At 41.5% G+C, this 27,020-nt stretch overlaps 1 protein-coding gene across 1 annotated transcript; it reads right to left on the minus strand.

The window, feature by feature from the left end:
* Positions 1-661: 661 nt before the first annotated feature.
* Positions 662-23,242, minus strand: cip2a (cellular inhibitor of PP2A; the record flags this gene model as incomplete). The annotated part of the gene is made up of 21 exons (XM_083995122.1): positions 662-811; positions 1,294-1,433; positions 1,595-1,677; positions 1,811-1,924; positions 2,897-3,093; positions 3,245-3,355; positions 3,567-3,641; positions 5,426-5,606; positions 6,432-6,550; positions 8,036-8,135; positions 12,421-12,583; positions 12,661-12,805; positions 15,159-15,398; positions 16,200-16,275; positions 16,436-16,581; positions 17,938-18,060; positions 20,027-20,123; positions 21,363-21,457; positions 21,683-21,795; positions 22,315-22,462; positions 23,141-23,242. The coding sequence occupies 21 exons, from the start codon at positions 23,240-23,242 to the stop codon at positions 662-664; spliced, it is 2,718 nt and encodes a 905-aa protein (XP_083851248.1).
* Between the last annotated feature and the right edge of the window lie 3,778 nt (positions 23,243-27,020).

Genomic DNA, 27,020 nt, shown 5'->3' on the forward strand with positions numbered 1-27,020 from the left:
AACATGACAGATTTAAACCTCTGATGAAGCTGTTACAATTCAAAACAAAATACATCTAGTGTTTCTCAAGCAGATTTCTTGTAAATTTAAGCAAATTTGAGTAAAAAGAAAACTTAAATCACTCACCTGCTGGAAACAAACCCATGGATGACGATTTCATGTGAGATTTTTATAGGCTATACTGGAAAAATGGGATAGTGGCACATATACTGTATGATACTATCAACTACCTCACTTACAAATATTCATCTTTCCTAAACTCATGTTTACAAACCCACAGCCCCATCAAAGCCACTGAATGTGCGTTCTGTGCTTTTACAGCTCAGAGCTGCAATCAACACATTTTATGAAATGAGAACATAAACCAAACAAAACATACTGTATAACAGACTAAGTTCATGTGTGTATTTCACAGCTGCCTCTGAAACCTGTATGATTGAAATCCATCATTTATTTAACACAACAAAAAACAGACAAAACATGACACATACAGACATTATTTAAATATGATACATTGTTTTGTTTAGTTTAGTATAGTTCATTAAGAATGTTTTAAAGATGTATTAAAACATTTAAAAATCAAGATCATTGTTCCTAAAGTTTGGTGAATTAAAAAAAAAAAAACAGTGTTTCCTCCCTCCTCTGCACTGCTGCTTGTTGCTCAGAGCGACAAGTTGACGTCGCTCTTCGTCTTGTTTCCGCTGCTGATGCTGTGGATCATGGCGATCATCGCTGAGTTTTTGTTCAGCTCGTCCTCCTTCTGCTTCAGCTTCGTCTCCAGCTGGCTCTTCTGCAGCTCCAGGGACGACGCCTGGAAAACAGGGACGCTCGCTTTAGAGGCGGTTGAATTAATCCCTATGTGGGATCTTAATGTCCCTCTCCACTGTCCTGTCAATTAAAGGTGTTGCTCTTCGTTTTTCATCTGTTCTATGATTTGTCTTTCTTAATCACTAATTTTATATAAAAAAAAAAAAATTTTTAAAGATCAAATTTAGCTGGACGATACTGATGCCTGACAAGGTGAAAAATTTAAACTCCAAATAAAGAACAAACTCAGATTTTATAAACTTCTCATGATGTAATTTTGTTCTAAACAGTGTTGTTCACAGATTTAAACAGAATAGTGGCCTGTATCTTTTAATACACTTCTCATTTAAAAAATGAGAAGTGTTTATGCTTATGCTAGTGTTTACTGCCTGCAAAATGTTGATGATTAATATTCATGTCTCTATATGTGCCACAGAAAATGTCAGCTCCTGTTCCATACGACTCTGCTTTAACTCTCTTCATTACCTTGATACTGGCGTCCTTCCTGGCCTGCTCTGTCTTGTTCAGTTCCTTCCTCAAAACATCCACCGTCTCCTCCAGGTTTCTCCTCTCTTGATCTTTTTCCTTCAGCTTCTCCTCCTCTGCTCGCAGTTCACCACGCAGACCTGCCAGCAATGAGGCAAAGCCTTTAAATCAAGCACTTTCACACAGTGACCACCACGTGGTGCTAGAGTGATAAATGTTGGGTTTCACATCCACTTTTAACTACAGCAGCTTTAAACCTGTAAATTAGTCAGAGTTTCCAAGATGCTGAAGTCTGACTCACATGTAATGTCACTATTCTTCTTGTGTAGATCTGACTGGAGGGACCTGACCTCCTCGCCCCTCTCCTCCAACACTGACGCCATCCTAAGAGAGGAGAGAATTTAATCCTTTGACTGAAACTGATTCATTGTCAATTTTTACACAAGACAGTTTTATTTAATACAAAATAAGGATGAAGAGATAAATAGCATGATTGAAATGTGTGTTTGTGGATTACTTTTCGTGTTGCAGCTGGAGAGCTTCGTGGTTCTTCCTCAGTGTGTCGTTCTGTTTGGTGAGACAGATGTGAGCTGTCTGCAGCTCCTTCAGCAGCCGCTCGCTCTCATTGAACCTGCACAGAGAACCACCCGTTACACATCTATGAGACTGTATGTGACAGTAAACCTCCCCCACCTAACTGACACACCCCTCAGAGAAGAACACCTCGTCTCTTACAGCCTGAGCGTTTAGTGAAGTCAAGTCAAAACCTTCAGTGAAGTAACCAAGACTGGATTATGTGTTCACCAGTCAACCAGTAAAGGTGCGTTCACACCGGACCTTTTGTTTTTGTCGCTGTCGCTCGTATCACTCTGAAAAAAACGCTCCGTCGCTCAGGTGCAGACGCTCGTCAATTTGGCACAGAGCCACAGACTCGCATTTTCGCTTTGATGACGTCATGCCCACTGCCATGTGTCTCTGTTTACACCGGCACCACCGGGATTACGGCAGCCAATCAGAGCTGAGCGACGAGCGACTGACGGCCGGAGAGTTGGGATTTCTCATCTCGAGCGACTGGAGCGAAAAAACGCTCCGACGCTGTCACTCCGAACCCCAGCGTTTTTTCCCAATCCTGATCAATCGGACACCTTCGAAGGGCATTATCCCACTTTATCCCCCAAAAAATTTGGGTTAGAAAAGGAGTAACCCAGGTGTCATTTTCAGGTCTTTCTCTCTTTTTTCATCTAAGATCTGTCATGTTGATTTTTATGTGATAAACAATACACTAGCACAACAATTTTTCAGCTTGAATAACCCAAGGAGGTGTGAATTTAATTTATAAGTATGTAAAAAAAAATGTTTATGTTTGAGTATGTCATTGTTCATGTAATGTGGCATGTTTAAATAAAAAAAAATAATAATAATAATAATTCAGTTTTTTCAAAAGGGTTATTGGTGTTTACATGGCCGTGCGTAACCGGGTTACTGCTAATATTCCAGTTATGAAAGGGTTAGTGACTGCATGTAAACATAGTGAATGTGTCCGTGTATGGTAACAGTGTTGTACACTGTCTTATCTTCCAGCTGCTGCCTCTCTGTCTCTGACCTGTTGAGCAGGGTGTTGTAGCCTCCTTTGAGGGCCTGGTGCTCCTCAGAGTCCCGCTGCAGCCTGGCGTTGTGTTGGAGCAGCTCCTCCATGTCGGCCTTGGAGCGCTCCACCTCCCGCACCTGGTTGCTCAGCTCGCCCTGCAGATCCTCACGCCGGCGCTCTGCGTCCTTCAGCAGACAGCCGAGCTTACGTGCCTGAACAACAACGTGGGAAAAAAAAAAAAAACTGTTAGCAGCTGGAGACCGGATGTGCACTGTAGTGTTTAGCAACCAACAGAAAATGAATAATGTCGGGCATATTCATGTGGCTGCATGTAAATTGTTGTGGTTGGTGTGTAAATGTCACCTCGGCCTCAGCTTGAGCTCGCTGGAAGCGATACTGAGCGATGAGGCGGTCGGCCTGAGACAGAGCCAGGGCCTTTGCCTCCAACAAGTCCTGCAGACGACTCTCTTTAGACTGAGGGGATGACAAAGAGACAAAGTGACAACCTTAAAAGAACCATAGCCAAGACTTTCATATTTTAAAATCAAGACTTATAGTTATTATTACTCATAACAGAGGAAGAGGACCTAATTCCTCTTTCTTGTAACTAGATTCATCAGCCACAGCTAACATGCAGCAGCATGCGTCACTGTCAGTTTTTCTTTCATCTGACAAATGTACTCACAGCAAATGCAGAGAGCTTCTGTTCATAAACATCGATGATCTCAGACACATGGGAGTCCTTCGCCTGCTCCTGCAGCTACAAACAAGACAACACTGTTAACAGCTGACAGCAGTTCATTCTCATCATTACACTAAGCTGTTTGGCAAAACCAAGATTCTGAGTGTCTAATGCTGCGTTCAAAACAACTCGGAAGTCGGAAAAAAAACAAGCTCCGAGTTGTAAAAAATGAATTGAACAACATGGAACTCGGAAATTACAGGTCGGAAACTCGGGTATCATTTCAGAACTCTGACTTTCCAACTTGACGTCACGACAACATCAAAACATGGTGGATCTCGTCTTAAACGGTTAGAATTTAGAAATTATAAGTTATTTGTTGAGGTTTTAATGCATATTTTTTGTGTATTATTGCAGTGCTGTGATTGTTGTATTGTGTGAAATTGTGGTCCTCGTATGTAACGGAAATAACGTTTAACGGTTATCAAGGCTATAACGTTATATGTGCACTCATCTGCAGCGTCTCCTTTCCTCTTATTTTGCCGCCTGCATATCGTTTTCGTATTCAGCGATGAGCCACAATGCCAAACTTCCTTCTGGTATCCATGTTTTTTCTCTTCCGAGTTCCTGCAGCGTTAACGCAATGATGTCGGAAGTCAAAAATTTCCGAGTTGGGAATTCCAACCTCCGAGTTGTTTTGAACGCAGCATAAGGTCCAGTGTGTAAAATGAGGGGAAAACAGTGACATCTAGCATTCTGATTCTATTATTTATCTATTAATTAATTATATTGTTTATTTATGTATATTTATGTATGCTCTAGAAACGTGCTCTCTGGTTGGCTGGATTTCCATTCCGTACAAACATGGCAGCACAAGATGGCGACACTCTCTAAAGCTGCGTTCACACCGGACCTTTTGTTTTTCTTGCTGGCGACGAGTTTACATGTTAAGTCAATGCAAACGAGCAATTAAGCATTTAATCACTCAGGCGAAAAATCGCTGGGGCTCCGAGCGACGGCGACGGAGCAGTTTTTCGCTCTGTCGCTCTCTGGCCATCAGTCGCTTGTCACTCAGCGCTGATTGGCTGCCGTAATCCCGGTGGTGCCGGTGTAAACAGAGACACATGGCAGTGGGCATGACGCCATCGAAGCGAAAATGCGAGTCTGTGCCAAATTGACGAGCGAATGCAGCTGAGCGACGGAGCGATTTTTTTGGAGCGATACGAGCAACAGCGATAAAAATAAAAGGTCCGTTGTGAACACACCTTAAGCAAGACCCTTGCTATATGTAAATATAAAAGAAGAATTATAAGTCTATGAAAACTAAACAGATTTTATTTTATAGTGATAGGTAGTAGTATATTCAGATTTTGCCAATAAACCTTGACAAATATTACACACTGGACCTTTAACTAAAGAAAACAGGTGTTTTTTCTATTGACTGACATGTTTTGTTGAGAACCATTAAAAAGCTATGTCCTTCTGACTGTAACCACTGTCACTGGTAGCAGGTAAAACATAAAGGATAGGCTACCTTACCTCCTGGAGTTTAGTAAGGACATTGCACAAGGTAGAAAGGAATGGTTATATCTATATATCTTATATCTAAATAGAAAAAAAGGTAAATAGAAAATGATCATTTGTTAATTATCTTGTAATTGTATCCTTTAATTTCTCTCTTAGAGAATGGGTGAAAATCTATTGATGATGATGAGAATTCCTCATTGAATCATCAATACAACTAAAAGTCAAAACAAAAATAAAAACTGAGTGATAAATTCTACATGATACAATTCTTACACCAAACAATATACAGGAGCTTCCCGGTAACTACTTATAACATATACATGCTGTTACTGTACCTCCAAACCAGTCTGGATCCTCTCAACCAGACTGTGGACAGCTTTGCTGGAACCACAGGAAGAGTCCAGGACAGTGGTGTTTGACCTGGGAGGCGGGACTTCCTGCACAGCAACACGTTTGACGGACAGCTCAGCTTCCCTCTGGCGATAGGCGTTGTTGGCCGCAATGCTTTCTCCCAGACTTCAATGAACAAATAACAAAAACTTCAGTACAGCATACTGGGGAACGGATTAATGTTTTGTCTTCAGGTTTGACTGTTTCCATATTATATACTTTTTTCTTCTTCTTTTTTTTTACATTAAAATACATTTCCATGTGTTCTACTAATGTCACTGTATTCGTTGATCACAACAGTTACTGAGGAGTGGTTGTAATAGCAGGATAAAATCTTTCTTTCTTTTTTTAATTAACCCAACAGAGAGTTGACCCATAAAGTGCACTATGATGTGTCTCTGTGGTTACTGTTGTATCAACCTTATATCAGATCTATTTATCATGCGGCCAACTTTTATCATCAACATCAAAATCAACAACTTCTTTTCAAATTTCCACAATTCTGCCTCTATATAGGCCAGGGCACATTGTTGATGAGATGATAAGTAAATGCAGTCAGTCTAGTAGTCTCTGTGGTGGTTGGAGTTCCGACACAAAACCAAAAGTTAAACTGAAGAGTTTATCTGACTGTCTCACCTGAACTTAAGCATTGAACGTGTTGTTTTGCTTTTATTTTCATGACTTTTATTCTACTGAAGTAGACAGGCTGACCACCTGGCGCCTTGCGATTACCAAAAGTGAAAATGAGAGTGACTGCATTTTGTGGCTGTTTCGGTAAATGAAATGAGTGAAAAGGTCAACGTTTCGTTGACCTTTTTTAAATCATTTGGGAGCATTTACCAGTGTGCATACATTGTTTCCTCTTTCACCTCATTTTGCTTTGTGTTTAGCACCTGGGCACACAGCCAATGTGCATGCACTACTTTACCCATGTTTCGGTGAATAACTCACACCAATGAGGGGAAATCTGGTAGAGGCGTGGCTTCAAACAACAGAGAGAGACCGGTGTGTACGCGCTCTCTGTGGTGGGACGTCAGGGCAAGAGAGAGGGGCGTAACGATCCTCTGATCCTGATAGATAAAGACAGAGAGAAACAGGTCACAGAGGAAACCACTGAACAGGAAAGAATGTTTGAGGTGAACGGTGTGTGTGCATGTGCAGGGTTTTCCCTGCCTGTTTAAGACTACGGCGGGCCGCCTTGGTGATTTTGGCTGTCTTCTTGATTAAAAAGCGTGAGTACATGGGGGCCGTTCACATGTAGTGTCTTTTGTGCGCATTACTTTCAATGTAGACGCGCGTCATGTGCGCTCACAACCCAAAGCGACGCCACAGCGGCGTGCATTCGGTGCAACATCCGACCTGCTTCTCCCTCCGGTGTCCGGTCTCGGGTTGTGTCTCTTCAGTTTCACTCGGAACCGACTCGGTGTCTAAGCGCGGCGATCAAGCTTTGATAAATACAGCGGCGTGTCGTGTTGGGTCGATACCGCGGAGCTATTTTTAAAAAATGAAATAAAATAAAAGCGCTGGTGGAGCTGACAACAGCGGAGTTTTCCTCTCCTAAAGCTGACGTGTGGTCAGGTCACAGTCTCACAGTGCACCCTTAATAAATATAAACTTCAACCTTAAAGCTCTCTGTCTGTCCACCTACTGTCCTGACCTGTCCCTGAACATCACACAGGAACAACATGGAGCTGCTTGTGTGACTGTATATTGAGTTTTAATGTTTACATCAGGCTGAGTTTAACAAATCAGTTTATACTACTGTGATTGAAGTAGTTAAAGCAGATATCAGCTTCACAGCCGTTTCGGCTAATGCTGCGTTCAAGGCAGGCTTTTGAAACCGTAAGTTACAGCTTCAAGTCACAACTACGACTTGGTAGCGTTCCAGGTAACCCGTAGCTTGTGTTTTTACCATCCTGTTGTCTGTGAAAGTTCCCTATAACGGCCACTCGTAACTTCCGACCCGTGAACTCGTACCAGATCGAACTGGTATGACTTCACAGGAAGGAAAAACACAAAGTACGAGTTTCTTTGAACGCACCATGAGTTAGCAGCCCCCGCCCTTGTCAGGCATCAATTGGTCCTCGTGCCACGTCACCACATTCACGTGCATCCCTTGGCTGCACACACAGCCCTTCATGCCGTTCTCTCTCCTCATTGGATAACACTTGTATCCCACAAGGAAAATTTTCTCCTCGGGTTACAGCAGAGCAGAGTGACGGAGAGACTCGTGTTTAGGCTGAAATACTTCATGTAAGTGATTGCTGACGGAAAATAGGACTATTTAGGACTTATATTAACAAAAACATTCCACTGATATCTGCTTTAAATAATAAGATATAGTTTATATCAGAGTTAATATCATAATAATAGTGTAGTGGCAGGAAAGACCAATTCACCAAATATTGTGTTGGTCATAATATACCTAGAACAAGTTACTGCTTGTGTCTGTTGATTTAAAAAAAAAAAAAAAAAAAAAGGCCTCCCGGCCCCTCGCCACCTTGGTCTCAAAAAAACCCAGGGAAAACCCTGAATGTGTGTGTGTGTGTGTATACCTGTAACATCCTGTAGAAGCTGGTCTCCATGTCTTTCACCTGCTGTCTCAGTTTGCTCATTAACTCCAGAGTCTTGAGCAGAGCCTCCGCACACACCTGACTGTACAGACACAAAAACGCAACAACAGTAAAGTGTATAAAAGTATAATACACTGTTTGTTTGTCAAGTATTAAAGTAGAAATTAGAGTAGAAAGTAGAAACAGAAATAGAAGCCAATGACCACACGCTGCATCGTTTGGTTCAGAACAAAGCAAATACGACGTTGAGGCAGAAGCGCTCGTCGGGGGCAGAGTGAGTGATATGGCAGCATCATCTCTCACACCTACGGCACACAGGCAGCTGTGATGTGTGTAACCTAAAACACATCTGGACACGTGTACTGATCCCATCGATGTCAGTGTTTACTGGGTTGTTATTTTTGCAAGCCTTTAGTTTATTATCAACTCCAGGGGCCTCATTTATCAACCGTGCATAGGGTTCTAAATTCGTAGGAATGAAACTTAATGTGTGTAAGTACAAAAAAATCCACAATTATCAAACATACGGACAGCGGTCGTACGTAATCAGTGATGATAAATCCCATCTTAAAGCTGTACAGAAAAGAAAATTTAATTTGAACCCACTGTGGGTCTTAACATTAGTGTAATAACTCATCTAATGCTAAATGCAGGTGTGACCAACAAAAGAAAAAATGAGGAGAAAGTAACAACTGCTGTTAATTCTGTTGGGTCAGAGGAAAGATCACTCTCAGAAATAAACAAGCTTTTATAGCTTGTCACACCAATTATTCAAAATGTCTGCTAAATTACTAATTGAGATTTTTTATTAATTAGGAAACAGGGAACATGTGTGAAGTTTGAGATTGCTGAACACTGTGACTCCACTGGGTTCTATTTGCAGTTTCACTGTTCGACCACTAGATTGTGTGTAAGCATGGTCAGAGTTGTGTTTAAATTTACACACGTTCCTAAGCACAAGTACAAGTTGATAAATTCCATATTTTGCATGGGAATGTTCTTACGCACTCATTAATCAGATCTGTGTGTACGCACGGTGGATAAATGAGGCCCCAGGTGTTTTACAGTTGTTCTACCTGGAGGTGGTTCGGCCTACACACCCACAGAGACCGGTGACTGGACTGGACAGCAGCCCAGAGATTTATGACGTTATGTTATAAATCAATAACCATTATAAATGGCGGTGAGTATAAGGTGCTTAGTGTTTATTACCAACATATCACTGTTTACTAAATCAACATCTAGTCTTACAAAATAAAGTTTGTGCAGTGTCTGCATGGAACGGACCTGCTGGACAGATGTGCAGCTGAAAGGACAGTTTCCTCACTGCTAAACCTGAGCCACTGTCCGTTCCTCCCTCGTTCAAGTCCTGAGGATGGGACACGGTCTCCTGGACATGCATGTATTCATGGGTTGCAGTGACGTCACGTCGAAGGGACCGCCGCCATATTTGTGTCCGATTTGACAGTTCTCCTCATATGACAGCATGCAAACCGCAGGATGGAAATGACAGTTTCTTGACAGAATGACAGGGTTTCATACATCCTGTCTGGGTTTATATCTCTATAACAACAGACTAACTCTATATTATCCCACTTATTACACAGTTTATGAATTAATTAATTAATTTGAGACGTAATGTTGATCAAAGTCCGAGGTCACTTCTCCGCTGTTTGCTCCTCACCCTCCTCCCGGTCGACTCGTTGTTTTCAACGAGCTTTTGATAATCAATCAGTAGATTGATGAATTATCATGTAAATGTTACAATATGCGCATTTATGTAGCCCTGTCTGTCTGTCATAAGAGATTACGATACGGGACACGTTTGTGTCAGGGACTCGCGGTGGCACAGACACAGCTGGTCACAGCTGTGACACTGCGCTGGCCCGTCCGCTCTGTCCGCTCTGATCGCAGGTTTGGTTCCAGCAGCGGTGAGGGAGGCAGAGAGCCTCCACTCTCCCTCTAACAAGCTACAAGTCATTTTTCTAATATCACAGTTAGTCTGAAGCTGGTAAAAATGAAACATAAGGTAAAAATCCTTGATAGTTCTTCTGCCCTGCTCCGCTGATCAGAGCGGCGTCCCTAGCAACGGCCCGTTTTACTTAGCAACGGTCTGTTATACAGAAATAAAAGACCCTAGATGCAGAATCAGTGAGTAATTAATAAGAAAGTAATCAAAATGCAGAATTCAATATATCCATGTTATTAAAAAATAAAGTGAATCCCCTCTTTTTGTGAGACTTGTCACAGCCCATGCTGCCACTGATAGACTGCCTGCAGTCAACCATTTATTCCGCCTATAACTTTACGTCTTTTGGGATGGAATAAAACTGCAGTCCGGGGTTTCTTTGGCGACTGCTATCACAGTCAACAGCACAATATAATCCTGGCATCTTTCAAATAATGTCAATTTTCGGTCTCTTGCTGATTTCCTCCTACTACTCCACTTGTTCTGGTAACGTAACATGCTGTGATCTGTGCCCAGATTGCCCTGATTCGGACACAAATATGGCGGCGCAGAAACACAGTGACGTCATGTGAATCTAATGAATAACTATATTCTTTGTGTTTTTCCTCTTCATTTCTAATCAACTAGTTTCAGGTTTTGCCGGTAGCTACGTGAAATTCACATTCACACTGTATATACGTGCAAAAACGAAAATGCATACATTGTGATAACTCCTGTGACCACAGCGGTCTTTAACAGGTCATAAGAAAAACCCAAACAGTCTGACAGACCGTAAATTCCCCATCCAATGAGATTCGATAAGAGAATCGATAAGGAATCCGACCAGTAAGCAATACCAAGAATGGAATCCTAAACGCTAAATTCTTATTAATTCTTATCAATTCCCACCTCTACTTGATGCATTAACACAGACAGTATCATGAAAGCGAAGCTGGCTGAGAACAGCACAGTGCTGCTGAGAAAAGTGTTGATTGTGTTGACGGTGTGGTCAGAGTGTCAGCGTGCAGAACATCACACGTCTTTATACAAACTGAGGCCTTGTCCACACGAGCCCGGGTATTTTTGAAACCGTGAACATATGTTCCCGGTTGTATGTTCTGTCCACACGCAACCGAGCTTTTGGAACCCTGAAACCGTGGTTTTTTGAAACCGGAGTCCAGGGTGGGGTTTTCGGCCGGGGTTGGTTTCACCGGGTGCGTGTGGACACTGCAACCGCGATTGTTTTTCTCGTTTACGCCATAGCTGCACACGTGCTGATGTAAACACTGCCAGCCCGCAGAGGTTGTTTGCAGAAGTTGACGTGAGCTCGCAAAAATGGAGGTGACAAAGTGGATTTTTCACTTTTCTTTTTTTTCTATTTTTACATCATCTAAATGCTATTTGTATAGTTTTTCGATGTGAAAAATATAACGAAACGGTCGTCAGGGCGATCCTCTTGTCAGCTCCAAACTCACCTTCAATCACAGACCACAGCTGGTTTTCCACACAGCATCATTTACAGTAACAAGTGACGCTACAGATCAGCTGGGCCGCTGCCGGTGTGTTTTTAAAATTACAGAACTACTAGCCTACAGTAGCGCCGCAGTTTCTTATTCCCCACCTTGTTTGATTGAGAGTTTTTCGGGATGATTTTCATGAATGAACAGGCAATAGCCTATGTCACTGTCAGACCGGGTACGATGGGAGGGGGGGGGGGGGTCGCACTGCTGTCATGCAGTGATAAAAAGAGCCTATGCGGAGATAAACGGAACGAGCCAAAAGCCGAAAATGTATTTGTGACGTCCGCTGTCGATATAAAGTGGATATGTTTCATTCATCCATGTTTTGACAACAGCCAGTGATAATGAGTTGCGCCGCACCGACAGCTCAGCCAGCCAGGTGATGCACACAGCACAAGAGTCAAGACACAGCGCAGCAACATGTGCAGGCTGCTGCAGCAGTGCACGCCAAAGGAACACCGCTGAAAATAAAATAAATAGGCTACACGTAGTTTTTAAATTGTTTTTGCGCATGTTTTCATCCATAAAATGACCAAAAACACTATAAGCGGATTTCTTGATAACGAATTATTTAAACAGCATTTGTATAGAAATTATTCCGTTCCAAGCCTTTTGATCCATAAGCGGTTTCCACTGTATTTTGATTGGTTAAAACAGCCTTCCACACGTGCATTGCGTCACTTGGTAGCGGATTCCACGGTTGCGTGTGTACGGAGTGTTTTTATTACACCACTCGTGTGGACGCGGAGCAAAACTCCGGTTTCAAAAATACCCGGGCTCGTGTGGACAAGGCCTGAGAGATGCAAACAAAGCACTTACAAACTTCAACCCAGTGCAATCACAGTAACATCTCCGTATGGATGTGTACAACATTAGCAGGTAAACATGATGTCACTCACCTGAGATCGTTGTCAGAGCCTGGGTGGAGGCTGCTGAGGGGGCTGTTGCTATGGCAACAGGAGAGAAGGAATTCCACCTGCGAGAGGCAGAGTTGAGCGCTGACCTGACGGGCCACTAAGGACCCGGTGGAGTCCTCGGCACAGAGGAGTGGGAGCGTTAAGGCTTCACAACCAACCAGACACACAGATATAGAGCAGGAGACAGAGCAGCGCTCAGGTGAAGGATATTAAGCAGCAGACGGGTCACATGTGTGATGCGGTGGCAGTGTTTCCTCAGGTGAGCGTCGTTGGCAGGATGAGGACCCTTCAGCAGCCCCAACAGGACCGGAAACAACATTTCCACAAAGCTCACCACATCAGGTCCACTGTCTGCTCCCAGTGCCTCCTGATGGGGGGGGGGGGATGAACAGTAAATAAAAAAGACGTATCCACATACATACTGTATATACACACATATGTCTATTTTATGCAATTATATACGTATATACACAACCCTGCCTAAAGCTTTAAAATGTTTTTGTAACACTTTCCAAACTGAAACATGTCAATGATTTAGTTTTTTCATCCGTTTTTCCTCCCCCCCCAATCGTGGCATCATGTGCTGCTGTTTAAGATCTTTTAGCCTCCTTCACCTCAGTCAAACAGGTTCTATTGAGGTGACTTCTTGATTCAACAGGTCTGGCAGTGATCAGGCCTGGGTGTGGACAGTGAAACTGATTTATATTTACTTGGGTAATCTTTGTCTAATATTTAAATTTGCTTGATGATCTGAAACATTTCAATGTGACAAATGTGCAAAAAGATAAGAATTCAAGAAGAGGGTATATGGGTTTATATAAGTGCTGGGCCATTAACGGCGTTAACGTGCTGCGTTTACACGAGACTCTTTAAGCGCTATAAGAAAATTGCTGCACGTTAATTTATTTATTAAGTTGGGTCCACATCCGCCCCACGAGAGCAAAACATCTGGCCCGCGACGATTCACCTGCACTGACGCACCTATTTATAGTATGAAACTAAGTGAACAACATGAGAGATAAGGTGTGAACTGCTCCACTCTGTATGTAGACCTATGCTTGTATAGACCTTTTCAGAGAGTATAAACAAAGACAGGTGTTACCAAGGATACGAATTAAGGCTCCTTGCTGGCTCATTAGAAAAAGCTCTGCTACACTAAATGGAATGGAGCCTTAATTCGTATCCTTGGTAACACCTGTATTTGCTTATACTCTCTGAAAAAGGTCTATAAAGAGCGCATGAAGTGAAGACGTATCGCGCCATAACATGGCCCGCAACAAAAGGTGGCAAAGTAACTGGACTGATGAGTTTTGTTTTATTTGACCGGACCTTGTCGACGCTGAGAGTGACAAAGTGACACCTGACACTCTCTCTCTCTCTCTGTATGTGTGTCTCTCACACACACACAAGTTTCAGCTATGTTTCAACTTATTTAACCCTAACTGACGCAGTCTCATTTCTAAACAAGGGAAAGGAGAGGAGAAAGGAAAGGAAGAAGAAAGGGAATATCGAATCAAGCAGCTTCACTCTTTTTACTGTTTTGTGATTGCTTATTTCTTTTATTAATAAATAACAAATTGTACATTTAAAATTTTTATTTTTTATTTTTTAATTAATCAGAGTTGTAACAGGGTAGGCGTAATAAGCTATGCTTCAGCCTATGCCTTTTCGGTCCAAATTTTCTTTTTCTGTTTACTTATTGTTTATTCTGATTGATGTTTTTTCTTTATTTACTTTTTTCTTTCTGGTTTGTAACTTTTCTTTTAATGACATGATTGACTGAAATAAACTAAACTAAACTAACAATCATGTCTGAAGACACATCCAGTGGTCGTAGAGAAGATGTTTATCCGTTTCAGAAGGGTTAAATTATTGGCATCAAGCAAATAAAACATCTAAGGAGATTGCTGAGACTTCTAAAATTGGGTTAAGAACTGTCCGACGCATTATTAAAAACTGGAAGGAGAGTGGTGAACCATCACCTTCAAGGAAGAAATGTGGTCCAATGTGACCACAGAGTCCAGACCTGAACCCCATTGAGAATCTTTGAAAAATTAATGGACGGAAATAAATATTGTGACATTGCAGTAGCTTATTGAAACGATGCCACAGAATGTATGTCGTAATATATATATAAATAAATAAATAAGCGGGTTAGCAGTGAGTATTTACAGCAGTGAAAATGAAAAATTTGAAAAAATATGCACTCTGTAGGTGGAGCTCCATAGAGAAAAAAAGCTACCAAAACATAGAAAAAGGGACCGACTTGCATAGTTCCCCTTTAAACAAAGGGTGGAGCACTCTGAGGTGACATAGGGTGAGGGAGACAAACAACCTCTCACACTTACAGACAAATTCAGTCTTGTTAATCAACCATATGTGCAGGCTTTTAACCGTGGGAGCCTGGAGGAAGCCGGAGTACTTGCAGAAAACCCACAAGCATAAATGCAAACGCCACACAGACGAGACCCTCCTGCTGTGAGGGGCCGGCGGGCGCTAACCGCTGCACAGGCCTCCCGCTGACACAGATACAGACAACCTGTGAAACTGACTGAGATACAGACAACCTGTGAAACTGACTGAGATACAGACAACCTGTGAAAATGACTGAGATACAGATAACCTGTGAAAATGACTGAGAAGGCAGCAGAACTACGCCACTAAACCGTACTCCTCCTTGTCTTCCTTTGCAGCTGACTAACCGCTCAGGGCTGTCGTACCTCCAGCAGCTCATTCAACAGGTGCAGGACCTGCAGAGAGCAAGACTCGGCGCCGTCCACAGGCGAGCTCAGCCACTGCACCAGAGCCAGGCCGGGCTCCGCCTTGCGTCCGCCGTCCAGTCCCGCCACCTGCCTTCGACCTGCTGCTCTCAGTTTGGCGCCCGCTGGTTTGAAAACCACCTCGCACAGGAGCGGCCGCAGACCTGACACGCTGCACATGGCCAGGAGGAGCTCCAACACCTGTCAACAACACACACACAAATCAGGATTCTTTAATGGTTTTTCACCGTTTTCTGACATTTATAGATCAAACACCAAAAATGTTGACTCAAGAAAATACTGGACAGATAACAGATCCTTAGAAGTACATTGGACAATGTAAACTCTCTGAAACTCAGCGCTACAGCTTGACGTTTTTTTTTTTTTTTTTTTAGTTTTGAGTACCTGTGTGTGTTACAGCCTGCAGATATCAGCATGTACTGACGTTTTAAGCCTCTTCTTCTAGAATTACAGTACTGTGCAAAGGTTTTAGGCACTTCAGATGTTTAGATTCTTTTCCATCATGCAATACCATCCGAGAGGCCTCTGATCGGTCCCAAATTTATTCTCCAGCATGACAATGACCCAAAAATTACAGCCAGTGTCACACCAAATTCACCTAAATCAAGTCATGATTTAGGTCTCTGCTGTTGATTGAACTCTGTATGAAGTTAAACCATAAATAAAGCCTGTTCATGGCATTATTTTGGAGCATCTTCACTTAAAGTTTACTTACAGTATGCCTAAAACATTTGCACAGTATAGATTTCACTAAAATGAAATCATTGCATGCCAGATTTCCGTGAGATATTATTCCCCCCTCATTTCCTGTTAACATGCTACCGTCTACCTGGCTAGCTAATAAAGGCCACCTCTTGTTCACCACAGAACAGTAAAGCAAGAGTGTATTTATAACCGTCTGTGTTTTGCTACGCATCGTTATATAAAAACATTGTGAATAATGTGCTGTGTGCAGATGCGGTCTGGTTTCTGAACTCTCACCTTGGCTGCAGAGTCTGGGTCTTTTGACTGCAGTAGTCCTAACACCTGAGACACGCAGGCTGAGAAGTGCTGGTACCTAGCAATGGAAAATTTGATCTCTCAGCGATACGGTTCACAGTCAGCCCATCACTAAAAAAAAACACTGAGGGTTTAACCTCAGTGTTTTTTTTAGTGATGGGCTGTGAGACTGTGATACTGTCAGAGCCATGCAAATCACATCTTTGTACTATATATACCTAGTGAGGAAGTCTGCTATTTTGGGATTCTTCAAGAGGTCAACCAAAAGGTCAACCGAGTACTTTCTCGTCAGAGTGCCGTCGCCGTTCACAATGATGTTGAACACCAGCTGGAAAGTTTGGTGTATGTTCTTTGCATCAAAGAGCTGATGGGGAAAGAATGAAACACAGAGACAAGTCAGAGTAAGCGGTAGTTATCATCTTATCTGCAGAGGGTGTAAAAGAAATGATATAAAAAGAGGAACCATGAGTTGCACATGTTGAGATAAGAAAAAAAAAACTGTCATTGTCATTCTAGGAAAGCCAACACACTATAAAAAGGTTTTCTAACAGGGGGCTTTATTAAAGGGGAACTATGCAAGTCCGCTCGCTTTCCCGCTGTTACGGTTACACTCCTCTCACCCATGTGCATGTGTTAACAACGAAGCCGGCCAAAAATCAATAAATGTCCTCAACTCGGAAAAAGTCTCCATGTAAGTGAACGGGAGTCAAAGTTTTATTTTGTGATCCAATTGAATTGTGCCATGAGAAAAAAATATGACCTCATCACGTTTCATGCCAAGAAATCTGCAGTTTGTTGTAAAACTATTGTAAAATAAAATTCCGAAGAATCCGTAACCGGAAAAACTAAAGGTCGCGTAGGTGACGTCACACACCACATGTCGCCCTTTCCCATGTCAGTTGGTGACGTATTTTTTGTGGGATAGATCTGTAGTCCGTAGAGCGTCCTCACACAAAATATATTCTTCTGTTGCCGTTTACGATAAACTGCTGATTTCTTGGCATGAAACGTGATGTTTTAAACAGGTAGAGGTCATATTTTTTCTCATGGGTGAGACTTTTTCCGAGTTAAGGACCCATGGCGACATTACTTCCTGCTTCTGCTTCGGCACTCTATAGAATAATACTGGGCATGATGGAAACTCTTCTCCATGTTGACATGATTGCACCATTAATTTCTGCAAATCATTCACCGTGTAGATTTCTTCTACTATCAGTCAGATTAAATTTGTAGTGGAGTGACTCAGCAGGGGCACTTGCATTTACATTGCGACATTGTGACATTTTGCACAATGATGACACGGAAAACCTAAACACTGGCTCAGAGATAACATTTTTCCGCCACATGTTTGATGAGAACTGTATCTGCAGGATGTTATACAGACTACACTGCTGCCACATCATGAGCTGATTGGATCACATATGAATAAAAGAGATCAAGTGTAAGTGTTGATCCAAACATGTATGCTTGATAGATCAATAATGTTAAAATGACAAACATGTTTTAATATCTGAAAATATAGGAAGTGGAAAATGTTAATACAAATTCCCATAATGCAAAATTCCATTCCAGAGTGCGAAAATCTTTGATTTACACTATCAAAATGTTTCCTAATTTGAGGGTGAAAAGATGGAGAATGAAAGTGGAAACAAGTATTCACAGTATGTACACCTATCTACATAAAATATTAGGATGTTAACTCAGTCGCTTTCCCACCTACCTTCTCTCCAACCTTTTCATTCAGAGTGAGGCTGGACAGGATTGACAAGGTGAACACCACCACAGTGAGACTGTTGTGAGCCAGGAAGTTGATCAGAGTTCGATAAAACGGCTTCACATTGTCCTACAAAAGCACATGAACAGAGTTGTCACATTTACAACCAAAACCAGGGTTTTAATGAGACAAATGTCATTCATCATGGCTTCCCCATTCACTTGTTCCTTTATTGCAATTTGTCAGAAATCTTGCAGAAGCAGCTGTTGGTGGCCGATTTATGGTAAATGGTGTTATTTTCACTTCCAGCCCCAACAGGTGTTAAAAACAGTCTGTAACCAACGCCACCAGTATGTTTTTCAACATAATGTTGTGAAGGTGTTGACAGAGCTCTTTGCTTTGACCCATCAAAGGTGTTGTTCACTCATGACGGACAAATATGGACACATGTGCAAACACACACGTAATCTGTATGTACTGTCTAGAGCTAGACTTCAGCTCTGCTTACTACCTGTTGCCAACATGTTATATCGAATGTCATAAGTAAAAATATGTTATATCAAAATGTAAAAAAAAAAAAAAAAGCAAAAAGAAAAGAAAAGACTATGATATGATCTATATACTACTAATGCCGTAACATATTATGTCAAAATGTCATAAGTAAAAGAATGTTATATTGAAATGCAAAAGAAAAAAAGGGGGGGAAAAAAGGAGAAAAGATTATGATAAAGATTTTATTCTGTGGGTAATGGGGGCGGGACTAGATAAGCTTTTGCTTCTCCCGCTTTCCCTTTCGGCCATGTGTATTGTATTATTGAACTAAGATGAAGTGTGATGATGATGATTTAAATTGACATGCCCGAAATAAACAAATTGATTGATTGATTGATTGATTGATTGATTGATTGATTGATTGATTGATTGATTGATTGATTGATTGATTGATTGATTGATTGATTGATTGATCATGAGATGCTTCTTGTGTGACACCTTGGTGATGAGAACCTTTATATAGGAACCAGTTAGGACTAAAGCAGCTGATGATAATGAGCTCTGACAGGAGACAGGGGGAGTTTCTAAACAGTCAGTACGTTTACATGCAGAGCTTAATCGAGCTATGCTCAAAATTCGATTTTGGCGTCTAATTGGACTTCTGTTCTTGTCCCAGTTTACATGCAACTGAGAAAATCGAATAACTGACGGGGTCCGCCCCCTCATGCGGCGTCACCCGTTGTTTCAGCGGATTAATACGCCCCCTGTCCTGTTGACTTTTCTATTACCTCGTAAAAAACTGAATATAAACAACTTAGTGAGCGTAATAATAAATTCTCAACTGCAGTTCCCGACCAGACGCGTCAGTCTGGGCCGGATACGCGCTGAGAATAGGATACGGGCTTCCTTTTTTCCTCTCTCTCTCTCTCTCTCTCTCTCTCTCTCTCTCTCTCTCTCTCTCTCTCTCATTTAAAAAAAAAAAAAAACTCTCTTGCTGGTGGCGCTGTGTGAAATGCATTGAATCGGCGCTGACGTGGGGTTTTTTTCTTTACTTTGCCGGGTTCGGGCGGCTTCTCTGCTCCACTTGGTGCCGTTTCTACGGTTGTGGAGCATGCGCACATGCATTGTCCAGTTATACTCCGACTTCGGCGTATACATGACGGAGAAAATCGAATTCCAATCGCATTATCTGGGTGTCTTAATCGGAGTTCTCCACCTCCGATTTCAGTCGGACTAAGGTGTTTACATGCACTTCAGTTGTCCAGTTATAGTCGGATTAAGGCAATAATTCGTTTTTTTCAAGTGTCATGTAAACGTACTGACTGACACATTTCAGCTGCTTTTTTGTCTTTCATTCCTTTCTGCTCCTCCTCCTTTTCTTGATGTGATCAATACTTATTCCCTGTGTCATTTCACTTCATTACACACAACTTCATTTATGGAAATATACTGTATGTTTTGATTTCTTTGTATAGGTGGATTACTTGGGTTGTTGCCAACATCTGATGAAAATTTCATATCAATAGCCTGATTAGAAATATATTTTCTAATTAAAGTGTTGACACGTTCAATACTTGTTTTTCCTGCTGTATGTGAGACTCACCAGAGACTTGATGTGGCTCTGCACAGAGTGGTTGTCACGACACAGGTTGGCCATGAGGCCAAGGCAGGCCATGATGATGTCATCATTGTGAGATTGGCTGAAGTGAAAGAGCATTAAGGCTGGATTGCACCAACAAGGTTTAATTTAATCTAAGATTAGCTCTAATCAGAGATTAGTAAAACTCAGTTTAAAATGAGTTAATCCATGTTTAAAATTAAGCAGAGCTCTGTTGCACCATTTAAAATTAATCTCAGTTTAGTAAAACTCAGTTTAACTGAATTTAAACTGAATTTAAACTGATTTAAATCAGTAGGGACAAGTGTGTATAAAGGAAACGAATTAAATATGCAAAATGGAGTTTTGTTCGTTGCAGTTTGTAAACAAAACATTCAAGCTGGGCAGCCTCAACTGTGTAGACTAGCCTCCTGCCCCTGACAGCAGCAGTCAAGACCGCAGAGGAAACGAAATACAGTCTGGGCAGATACCCGCTGTCACCAACACCAGGAGCCTCCAAGAGGGTCTGGTGTCACATGTTTTGTTTTGTTTTTTAAACAGGAAAGCCGAGCTGGGAAGACGGTGTTAGCAGTGGATGCTAACCGGATTTAGCATCGAGCTAGCTCCCCACAACGGTCCTCATACTTGTTACCAGTCGAGGCTTTAGTTGTCAGTGACGGTGGGGAATCGGTCTGCAGCTCCAGCGCTTCACTCAGACTGTATTTCTTTCTTTTGTCCTCCTGACTGCTGCTGCTGAGAGAGAGAGACGTGCTAGCACTCGTTAGCATCAGAGACAGCTAGTGCAGCTAGCAGCCCTGAGCCTCCTACTCTGCTGCAGTAGCTTCACCGAGCTCCGTCAGAGAAAACACTGTCTCTCTCCGCCCAGAAACGTCTCTGTGCGCAACAAAACAAAGCAAAAGAGAGAAAATTGAGAGACAGAGCTGCCTGTCTCTCAATTTTCCTCAAGGAACTTCATAATTTTGCTCACTCCAGCTCAAAAATGCTGCCATTGAAAAAATTAAACCTCCTCCACTGTCAGTTTAAAATTAACCCTAGATCACAGTTTAAACTGGAGTTTAAAGTTCTGGTGCAACAGGATTAAAATTAAACTTAGTTTAGAGTAAAAATTAAACTGAGGTTTAAAGGGAGGTTTAAATCTAATCTGTCTTAATTTTGAACTAGGTTTAAAGTTTAGTGCAACCGAATTTAAACTTAAACCATGATTTAATCTGGTTTTAAAGTTAAACCTTGTTGGTGCAATCCAGCCTAAATGGTTAGCTGGATGGTGTAATGTTTCACATTCATTCTGTTACAGAGAGTGATGTGAGATGGAGGTATTTACATGTTGGTCATGAGGAAAGCTATGAGCTCGTGGATGAAGTTTGTTGACTGGAAGATGCGAGTGTTGTATGTCAGTTTCTGCAGCACCTGTAAACACTGAAACACAAGTACAACGCATTAACTATTACAGAGTTCACAAAGGCTGACAACACTCATTGCAACCTGATTCATTACAATGTCAAAAATCAGTACATGACATCAAGATAATTTAGCAACAATCCTGTTCAATCAATGCATTTTATTCAGTATGATCTTCAAAATGCACACAGAGAATATACTGTACAGAAAAGAAGCAGACTGACAGGGTAACATTGGACATACCTGCAGTACCAGTGGCTCTCTAGGCGTGGCATTATGGCAGTGGATGACAGAGGCCAAGGTGCTGGTGAGGTTGTAGCTGCTGTGGAGTAACTCCTGACTGTCATCATCACAAGCTGAGGGAGTGTGTGCAAGTGGGGAAAAAACACAAGGATTTTTAAAAACTGCCCCTTCAATAAAGGTATGCCACATGGTGGTCATAGTGGTGCAGGGTTGCTACACATTTGACATTTCAAAATTCCATACTTTTTCCAGACCCTAATTACCAGACTTCTCAAAAAAAAAAAAATCTAATAATTTGTGACATTTGAGTAATTAGACGTGTATCATGTAAATAAATTATGCAATTGATCTTTTATTTCATTTAATTTCATTATTCTGAATTTTTGTGCCATTATGTCACCAAATAATTTCCAGGAGATGGTAGTGCATACAAAATAATTAACCCAAATAACTTCAGATCAGACCAAACCCAGATACGCATTAAGATAAATATATCTCCATATAATAGTTTCCATTTTCCATACTTTTCCAGACCTAGAAAAGTATAAAATCAAATTCCATACTTGCGTAGGAACCCTGGTGGTGGATAATGGCTATAGTGGGTGTACAGTATGTACACAGGTGAATACTACCTAATTGTGCCAGCAGGGAGATGATGGAGCTCGTCAGGGTTGGACTGGTGTTTGGGTTTCCAACCAGCTCTACTAGTCCACTCACACACTCACTGGGTAAAACCTGGCCTGAGGACAGCAGCTTCTCACATTTGAGGCCTGAAACCTCCTGTAAAAAAAACACACACACAGTATGCATAGTGCACATAAAGTAGGTTACATTAGTGTAAAACAGACAAACGGTACAGACATAATATGACCAAGTTCCCGAAAAGCTGAAATGTGTGTACCAGTTTTTGTCTTGTTATCACAAGGCTGGATTACATTTGTATTTTAGACCAGTCACATCTACAACTCCTCTGTGTTGGGAGACAAGTCTGTTGTCTTGTGAGGCAACATCACTACCCATGACAGCCACTCAACCATCAAACACTGTCCTCATTCTAACATAATTTGGTCTATTCTGTGAAGCATTTCAGCAATTCTTCAATTACTTTAATAAAGACATGACAAGAAAGACACCATCTCTCTTTATAATGCAACACAGGTACTGTCCAACAGCAGCACAATATAGTCTGTCAACAAAAACTGAACGTGTTGTACTGGACTGTATAACATTTGTCTGGTGTATTATTATACAGTAGTGTTAACTGACAACTGACCCCCGTTGGATGGGAACATGTAGTTTGTATTTTCTGAACAAGGAACATTGTGGTATAAATTTGCTTTGTGTTACTTCAGAACAAACTCTGTTGTGTTGTCTGAGGATGAAGACATTGTCCCACCCTGACCCCTATGTGTTTATGGGTGAGACAGTTGAGCCTGTGACGCAGACAGCAGCGCTCACCTCCACTTGTTGCTGTAGCTGTGAAGCATTTTGTGGTGTCCTGCTGGCTCTGTACTGCTGCATAGCCAACAGCAGAGACTTCAGACACGTAGTCAGGTCCATTCCTGTGAACAAAACGAGACATAACACATCTGCTCACACGGACAACAACGACCACTTGAAGTTAGGTGCGTTGCTAACAGCAGCTAGCAAGACAACCCCCGGTCTTTCATAACAACAGCAAATTAAACAAGCTATATTTAAAAAAAAAAAAAAAAAAGTGGCATATGATGTTAGCGGCTGCTCGTGTCTATAAAAGAATCACGTAAAACGTTATCCTGCTTATTCGTGGCAGACTACCTTTGACGTTATTTATTTCCTCATTAGCAACAACCACAACCTGCACAGCGACGACAGCCTCCTCCCGCTTCCAGCTTTGAACGAGCCGGAACGGACCATGTTCGAGAGGAGGGGGAGCAGACGGACGGGTTAAGTCTTTATCGATGAATATAATATTGATTCATGTGTGATATAGGTTTTATTCTGTTACACAACTAGGGGAGCCTAATGTTGGTGCATAATGTAAGCATATTCATCTTTAATTGATACGTCTTTGATTAATTAAATAAACACCCCCTCTGGTACATTTGTTGGAATAGGCCATGCGAGTACGTAATCAAAGGGGAGGAGTAGGAAACAGACGCACTACCAGAGCCAGTCTCTGGCACTACTGCAAAAAGTTTTTAAAAAAAAAGAAAAAGAAAAGAAAAGAAAAGAAAAGAAAAGAAAAGAAAAGACAGTTAAATTGTTAACTCCCCTTCCAAATTACCCCCCCCCCCCCAAAAAAGGAAATGTGAGATTTAAAAAAAAACATTTTTTATAAATCAGTCATGGTAATCATGGTATACCTGCAAAATGGTTTCTAAATTGAGGATTGCTGCCAACTATGACCAATGGGTGCATGCCATGCGTGCAGGTTATGTAGTGTGAGGGGGTTCGAGGTAGTTGCTTCTGTATTTAAGTGTGGAAACTGTGGTTAGACCATGCTTGTGTCTCAAAACTCACCACTGACTTTTTCCACTTTTTTTTCACTTGTGTCTTTTTTTGTTTCCTTTATGTGCTTGTTTGGTCACACAAATTAAACTGGCATATTCATGCATACACAATACACATGTGCACTAATAAATGAATCTCCCAAAATGAACAAACTAAATGTGCAAAACCCATGACTTATGGTACCAAGGTGTAATGCTTGAAAGTAGAAGGTCAGTGACAAACTCAGCTCAGATCAGCTTGTGTGAGAAGGGTGAGAAAACAGGATGTGTGGTGATGTTTTGTCCACAGAGTACAGACAGTAAAACCCAGGTCTTATTAGATAATACATGGCTGTAAACCTGACCTGCACAGCAGAGAGAGTCTATATTTGTGTGCAAGGCAAGAAAATTATTATTAATAAACGTTTTTGTGATTTCTCTATGACAGTCACAGACAACCCCACAGGATTATAACTGTAGCTGTACAGTGAGTTGACTGCAAAATTCAATTAAATATCCACAACAAATACAAATAAATGCAAAAATGTTGTTTTTTATTTTCTTTCTTATATAAATAACAAAAATAAAAGTACAAATAATGTGACATCCTTTCGCCATACAACCTCTAAACAGTGCTGGACAAGGCAGCGTTGTAAAGTACGTGTTCTCACACCAACATTTGGTTTTCTGTCCAGATTCTCTTGTCTGTTTTGACAAACACAAATTTACAGGAAATGACAAACAAGGCTCAACAACACAATAACAGTCTCATAGACCGCAGATCAGATCAGCTGTCTGACAATTTAGAGAATAAAAATCTACTTTAATCTCCTATCAAGTTAGAATGAATCATAAACATCCTTGTCAATACTAAAATACAGTATGAGGGGTGGGGGGGGGGGGGGGGGGGGGGCATGTGTTTGTTCCCAGGGGCCTGTGATCTCATTCTCATCGTGCTCTTTTTTTTAAATAAAAGCACATTTGTCAAAAGCATCAGAAAATCTGTCCATATCACTAACTCTAATGCTGTATGTTTGAATTGTATATAAAAACTAGTGGTAACATTATATTACAGATTGTCTTTAAAGCATCAAAGTGAGTCCAGGTTGTGCAATATGATCTTTGTTGCATTCATGAATTTTGTATTAATAAATAGCCCACTGAAAATCTGAGGTCTGTCCTTCTGCAATATTTTCCTGAATTTCAAAACAAGACCAAACCCAACACAGAGTGTATCTGGTCAACTCAAGGGGGCAGTTGTCGGTCTGAGAAGTGAAGCTCACTTCCGCGTTCAAAAAACTGCAATCCCCTCGGATTCCTATGGGGGCTGGTGTCAGAAGGGAGCATTCCCCATAGACCCCCATGTTAAAATCGCCGACTTTACATCCTCAGTAAACATGTTAAAAGCCTGGTGTCAGAACGTTTTTTCGTCTCAATCGATAGTTTCTACCCCCGCACACACTCTGAGGGGGGTGAATTTTTTTTTAACTCTACTGTTTTACTGTTATAAGGTTAAAACTCTGGCCAATTAGGGCGCGGAAACGTTGAGTGGCAGGTCCGAGCAGCTCCGTGGACAGCTGCTTCGAGGCCAGTGGGCGGGTTCTCGGCCGGCCAATCCAACATGGCGCTGTTCAGGCCGCCATATTTGAGTCACAAAAACGACTCCGCAAAACCAATGGGTGACGTCACGGACGCTACGTCCATTCTTTTTACAGTCTATGGGTCAACTCAGTTAAAGCAGAAGTAAGCGATCCGGTCGTTTTGGCTAACTTTCTGTCAGCCGATGGAGTTAGCAGTCCCCGCCCTCGTCATGGATCTATTGGTCCTCGTCCCTATGTCACCACATTCACGCCCATCTCTTGGCTGCACGTACAGAGAGGACCCCCCCTTTATGCCGTTCTCTCTCCTCATTGGATAAAGGTTGTAGGATACAAGGAAAGTTTTCTCCTCGGCTTACAGCAGAGCAGAGTGACTGACAGACCCGTGTTTCAGACCAAACACTCTATATAAGTGATTGTTGGAAGATACTGTATAACTATTTAAGACTTATATTAACACAAACATTCCGCTTACTTCTGCTTTAAGTATAAGTCTGATGTTATTCCTCTGGGCCAATGAGTTTATATGTTCACAAAATGACTGTGAACCTTACTGTTACACTCAATGACCTGCTCATATTCATCACCATTAACCCACAACCTGTAGTTTATTTTGACACCATCCCACGCACACATCTGCTGTGCCAAATACTCACTACTGCACCATACAGTATGTGGATCAAAGCACCGCAGAAAATAGTCCCCAACGAATTCCCCTGTGTCTGTGGTAAACAGTGTCCAGTGATTTGAGGAAATCAGTTAGTCTGTAAAAAAAAAATCAAAGAGCCAGAGTAGAGGAGTTACTGGCAAGTGATATCACTGTCCATTCAGTTCTTCTTCTCATGAAATGATTGTGACAGTGCTATTTATTCTTGATAAATAAAGTGTAAATCTTCTCAAAACTTTATTGATAAATCTCTTCCAAACACACCACTGCAAAGATTAAACCACATTTACCTTTGCAAACTGTGTATTCAGGCTTAAACAAAATTGGGGTTATTGAACAATAGGAAGGGGGCTTTGTTTCAATTTGTCAGCTTTGGTATTTGGTTAAACTTTATACAGCCAATTCTGAAAATGTGGACTTACTGCATACAGACTTACAGCAGGAAAAGGACAGCATATCAAACATCCTACGTTGTATAGCACCAACAGTTGTTAAGTATTGGTTTATGTACGGTAATCATTGCACTTGGTCAAAGGTGATTACTGATGTGTATAAAGAGGAATAAAAAGAGGAATATGTCTGAAAACAAAATTATTCCAACT

The sequence above is a fragment of the Trachurus trachurus genome (assembly GCF_905171665.1).
Source record: "Trachurus trachurus genome assembly, chromosome: 20".
NCBI lineage: Eukaryota > Metazoa > Chordata > Actinopteri > Carangiformes > Carangidae > Trachurus > Trachurus trachurus.